Source organism: Ammospiza nelsoni, chromosome 1 (assembly GCF_027579445.1).
Source record: "Ammospiza nelsoni isolate bAmmNel1 chromosome 1, bAmmNel1.pri, whole genome shotgun sequence".
Classification (NCBI taxonomy): Eukaryota; Metazoa; Chordata; class Aves; order Passeriformes; family Passerellidae; genus Ammospiza; species Ammospiza nelsoni.
In genome coordinates this window covers 94,526,282-94,532,281 of record NC_080633.1, presented here as the reverse complement: position 1 = coordinate 94,532,281, position 6,000 = coordinate 94,526,282, and the positions used below count along the sequence as shown (strand labels likewise).

Below are 6,000 nucleotides of genomic sequence, written 5' to 3'. Positions count from 1 at the left end.
CATGAAGGGGACTGGTTTTTATTTCCTGTTCATAGACATTTTATGTTTTATGCCTTGCAATATCCCTCTGGCCTGTAGCTGTCACTCCTTAAGACACTGGCATTCCATAATTCTTGTGTCCTATTGTCAATCTTCTGGGCCATGCAATGTCACTAGAAGCCTGTGTGTGGGGTCTCCAGGTGTCATTGTGTTATTTTCTAGTATCTGAACATTATTCATAAACTCTGGGGAATGGGGGGTGGCAATAAATCAAACAGACCTAAATATATAAATACATATAAGTATGTATAAGCATATATATATATATATCCTTTTCCTTTGTAAAAAAACAAAACTGGCCCAAGTTTCATTTCAAGTTGATTACTTTATTTCAATAGTGACTATTTTTAAAAGCTGTGTTCCTCTAAGAACAATACGTGTTCAAATTAAATCAACTATTATGTTGCAGAGTATACATCTGAATGAAGCTACAATAGAAAAATACACATAGCAACCAACAAAGGTAATAGATGTAATAGTGTGTGTATGCATAATAATTTTGGCAGTTTTGTTTTCTTTAGTCTCTATGTATTTTCTATCATCTCATTTTCCATTGCTTCATATTAATGGACACTGATTTAAACCTACAAAGATCTAGATGTGAAATGTAAATAACATATATTTATAGGTAACTTTTACTGGGTACTTATTAGGAATGCTGTTTCAACCTAGGAAGCACTAACTGTAATCTAGAGTGCATAGGCTAAAACTAAAAAAAAAAAAAAATATATAATTAATCAGACACTTAGATGACAGGTTGAAGAAATTGTAAGTTTAAGTAATAAAACAGTGCAATTCAGAAGAGCCTTTTATTTCCCTAAGTGTGGTTGGAAATACCATTTCCACACATTCATTTTAGTAATTTGTGAACAATTCATATCTAAATCTAACTGAACTAGAGTCTATTTCTACAAGGCAACTACAATACAACAGTTAAATGTTCACAGTAGTTTACTACGAGTTTGCTTTGGTGCACTGCCCTTAAAAGACATCCAAGTGTTACTCAGGCAAAAGATGAGCTAATCAAATACAACACTGCTGCAATACCAAGAGAAAGATTTGAAATTCTAATGTGAGATGTGCAGGACTATCTGAGATACCAGTACTGAAGGGCTTTCTTTCAGAAATTAGACTTTTTTTGTTTATATGCTTATTTACTTATTGTACTGCAAAGTTAATGCTATTGCAGCAGAATTTATGTGAAGCACCAGTGACGTCCAGTGGTCACGTGTGCAGTCTTAGATGTTTCTCTGGGAATATCCCATGTTTTGTATCATTAGTCTAACTCAAATTTGAAATCCTCTTTCTCTCCCTCATCTACTCTTTATTCTCATGGTTTGGATGCAATGAGCAAATCATAGTATGGAAAGAATTTCCTTATTGCTATTGCTCCACATCATATTGATTCTTCAACATCTGCCCCCTCCCACACTTCACATACCTTGAACTCCCAATGTTTGATAAACCTTTCCATGACTGCCTAATCCTGTTATGAAAATAAATTATTCTGTGAGTGAGAGAAGGAAGATTAAAACAAAACAAAAGAAAAAAAAAACTAAAAAGAAAATTTGGATAAACAGTCCTTACAACTTCTGCACATGTTGGGTCTTTTTTTTTTTTTTAACAGCAGTGTCTCAAAAATTCATTAACAGCAGTGCTCAGTGTCCAAGACATTATAGCTCTTTATTTGTAATTGTGATGTTCACTAAAACGAAACCAGAAGGGTTGAGCTTAAATTAGGTGCTTGGGAGAAATAAAGGAGTCCAGCATACAGTTAGGGCATCCTGAAGAAGAAGGGGTATAGTCAGAGATCTTGTTACTTCACATAAAATAATGAAAACATCTAGCAAAGCTACTTTTTGTGTTCCTTTCATTCAACTGTTGCTCAGGGATTGCCAATAGAAGTTTGTATCATCTACTGCATGGCATTACTACTAATTGGCATTAAGTAATGGATTGCATCTATCTAGGTAATTGTGGCAGCTGTTACTAATTTTAAGGCAGTTATATTATGAAGCAGAGTACGTGATCCTTGGGTGGCATCTTGGAGCTTCAGCGCCTAGCAATGGGGGAACCAGACCGCGATCCAGGTCGGGACCCAGAGCCTCCCTGTGGAGGGAAGAACAGTTGCATCAATTAGAAATTAATATGTATTTGGGGCTGTGCATTGAAGAACATCAATCTGTTGTAAGTATGACAAAATTTAAAATACTATCTAAGGAAAATAGCCTCCAGGTGCCTCTAGTATATCACTAAATATTACTGGGATTTTTCACTTCAAAAATAGGATTTATTTTCATTGATTTTTGCCTAGGATTAACTTACTGTCATTAAATCTTCCACAGAAGACTAGACAGTCTCTCATTAACAACTTTTAAGTGCATGTCCTTATTCAGGCCTTCCTTACAAAAACAATTTGTTTCCTTGGACAGCATGGAACATTTCATTTTTATAAACCCTGTACTATGTGTTTACTTTAAAACAAGTAACAAAACAAAATCTCCAAAACTTGCATACAAGATGTAATAGTTTCACATCTGAAAGAACTGAAATTTAATAATTTCATTCTGCAGTAAATTCTCAGTGTTACAGCAACAGGAGATTTATATGGAAAGCTCAGATGCAGATACAGGAAAAAGCTAAGAAAAGATAAAAGGGCTAAAACCTGCCCTATTCTTAGAAATAATAAGAAAGTGTCAAACTGTGAGGAAAAAACTGTGACAATTCATAAACCTGCCCTTGAGAAAAGAAGCATTTTTATAGCAAAGATGATTCAGGCTGAAATTCCAACAATTCTTTTTTTTGGAATTTGAGATTAAAGTAACTTGGTGTCTTGTTCCTTAGCTTTAGCAACTCTTCTACAGGCAAATCTTGAAAAACGCACTTAAGATCACAAATGTGAGATAACGTAGTAATTTTTACTGTAATCAGATGATGACTAAACTGTTTACTTGGAAAAAAAGTGTGTGTACTTTGGGACTTAATTTTCTTCATTTATGTTCTTATCTTTCAGCACTGCCTCCTTAGTTTTACAGAACTGTTACCGGAAAATTCAGTCTAATTCATTAGGTAACTGGCTTTTTTTCTTTCAAAGATACCCTAAAGACTGAATAACTTTTTTATATTACAAGACTACTGAACTATCTAAAGAAAGAGTTATTAATGCCTCCTGCTGTAAACAATAGGTCTAAATCAAATAAGCATGAATAAAACTCTTATCAAAGTTGCAGAACTTATAATGGCTGGGAAAAGGTTATCTAAAAAGTAAAACTGGTGTATGTATCTCTGATATATATATATATAAAAACTAAGCTAAAATAGCTGTGATGAAAATGCAAAAAGAGAATGTTAAATTTCATGAGGGATCATTAATGTGTATTTTCAGATGTTGAAATGATGAAGTTTTACAAATAATGAGAGTGTATAGCCATGGAATAGTTAATGTACCTAAACCCCACTAAAACTACCAAGTGCACAACATGAAAATAAGACTTAAAATGTGTTTGTTTGATTTTTACCTGGACCTCTGAAGAGATCATTCCTTTTCTTAAATTGCAACATAACAATACCTACTACTTCCTTGAAATTTCTGTGCTGTCACTTGGTGCTGCATATATTTGGGAAACAACTGTACAATGGGATATATAAAACCTAAACTGTTTAAGAGACAAAAATGTGGGGTTTGCTGCAAATGAAGGCACTGTTATATCTCCTGTTGAGGAGAGGACTAGTAAGAGTCTGAAATGATCAGCTCTGCTAAGGGTCTCAGACCTTCTGACTTGAAGTTAAGATGACTGCTGATGGCATCTTCATGTGCTAATACTGTACTGGGTGATTTGTTATGAGTGAATTCCCTGCCATCATTGCCTTAGAGGGAAAATATAGTCTCGGTCAAAGTATCTGCCAGGGAATATAGTCTGCTTTTCATGTGTCTGTTTCCTGACATAGAATGTAAAAAATCCTCACAACTGACCTTTTTTTCCTGTTCTGTTTTCATTTATTGCCTGTGTTGTTGTGGCTGTGCTGTGCTTTGAAATGGGGAATTGAACCAGACTAAAGATAATCTGACCAAATGTTTATTTCTAATATGACAGTTTTGTAATTTGTCCCACTCTGTGGTTTCATAACTTTCGATACTGACATATTGTAAGAGTTTTCCCACCTGGGGTGGGAACAAGCAGGGACTGCTGGAGTTGTTACTGCATCCGACACTGCCCTGTACTACCTTTCTGCAGTTTATCAGTTCTCTTTCATTTTCACTATCCCAAATAATTCAGCAGCAACCAGCTGTGTCATCTCATTTGTCTTCTGTATTTCAGATCATTTTTGCATTCAGTGACAACACTGGTCCTGGTGCAGGTCTTTGTGGGACATTGTGGACTTACCTTCTTTTCTGATGGCCACTAACTGTGTATTTTTACCTTTGTTTCCTATCATGTAAGTAGTCACTAAGCCACAAAATAACCATCTGGTTTATCCATGCAAGTCTAATTCCATCAGAAGCTTTAAGGAAATAGACTTGTTTCAAACATGGCAGGTCCTGGAGAGGTTTGGCTTCTCTTTTTCCCCGTTCAATTTTTTTGTACTTAAAGTTCAATTGTACTTTACCAGTTTAAAGATTCTGGAAAGAGTGCCCTGGCCCTCATGATAGGATCCCTTGTGTCCCTTATGAGCAGATTTATGCTCATAGAATTTTCCACTTCCATATCCTGGCTTGTGTGTTTCACCACCCTGCAAAGAAAGATTTTCATGTATATTGCAAATTGTCGTATTCCAATTATCATATGCATGTTGTAGTCTTTATTTGTGATCACTGAAATGTAATACTTAAATGAGGAATTTGGAGGTTGTTGCAATAAAACAATATTTTATGCAATAAACAAGGATAAAGGAAAATGTTAGGAAATTATCTGAATAGATTCAAATCTGAGGGAAGCATCAATCTGTAAAAAATGAATTTATATTCAAAAATTAAATACTCAGAAGGTTAACCTGTGTGAAAAAACTTAAAATGTTTTAATTTCATGAGTTCTAAGATGTCAAACACATCAGCTAATATGTGGTGTTCTGATAGTGAAAGAAATGCTTAATGGCTTGAAGGCTTTGATATTTTGTCTTAAAATGCCAGTAATTTACATGCCATCTCATATAAAATCAAACCTGTGGTAGAGAAGTAGAATTTAATTAGTTGTGAGAGAACTGTGGGAAGAACTTGTCTAGGAATTGCTTAGGCAGATCACTTCTAATTGACAAGAAAGGTGGAACAGAATACTGAGGTTAGTGGCAGCATTAGTTTTGCAGACTGTGTAAAAGCAGTTGAAAAAGTAGAATAAGCACCTATCTCGTCCCAGCCTTCCCTCCCATTTTTGTCCATCCCAGGAAAAGAAAAATGCACCAGATAGGTCTTCCAGGAACCTTTAAAGGAAGAGAACTTTGCTATGCAGTGGATTTTGCTCCCTTTGTACTGAAGCAAAAGAAATTATTGCTGCAAGGGCTGTCAAATTGCAGGATAAGAGCAAGCAACACGATTACCATCTTAAAGTGCTGTGGAAGGAGGAAGGAAAGTAGAACAGGAAAAGCAAAATAGCAAACTTGAGACAAAACAAAATTATCACTTTGCTGAAGCAGCTTCAGGCAATGGAGTAAGAGATGCTTTGGCCTGGTAAATAAAAGGGCTGTTACCAAAAGCATATTCATCACCTACCCAGCTAAATCTGGTGAGGGATAATCCTCTTCCCTGTACATGCAAGAAATAGAAACAATGACATGGTTATCACTATGGAACACAGCATCTGGATCTGCCATACACACAAGATGAAAAGATAGCCAAGATTATGAAACAATGGCCAGATAATGAGGCAAGCAGGAGCCAAGAACAACGGTCTGTACAGTCGTTTCATGAAGCAAAAAAAAATGCAAAATTGTTTATTGTAATTACTAGAACTGACTTTACTAGCCATG

The 6,000-nt window shown here is 35.4% G+C and overlaps 1 protein-coding gene across 3 annotated transcripts in view; it reads right to left on the bottom strand.

Moving 5' to 3' along the window:
* Positions 1–344: 344 nt before the first annotated feature.
* Positions 345–6,000, bottom strand: part of MBP (myelin basic protein) — an 86,830-nt gene continuing 81,174 nt past the window's right edge. For all 3 annotated transcript variants that reach the window (XM_059486730.1, XM_059486712.1, XM_059486721.1), the window contains 3 exons: positions 5,744–5,776; positions 4,648–4,770; positions 345–2,148 (listed from right to left, as the gene is read on the bottom strand). In XM_059486730.1, coding sequence (XP_059342713.1) covers positions 2,092–2,148; positions 4,648–4,770; positions 5,744–5,776 — 213 coding nt within the window. In that variant the 3' untranslated portion in view covers positions 345–2,091. The remainder of the gene's footprint in view (positions 2,149–4,647; positions 4,771–5,743; positions 5,777–6,000) is intronic.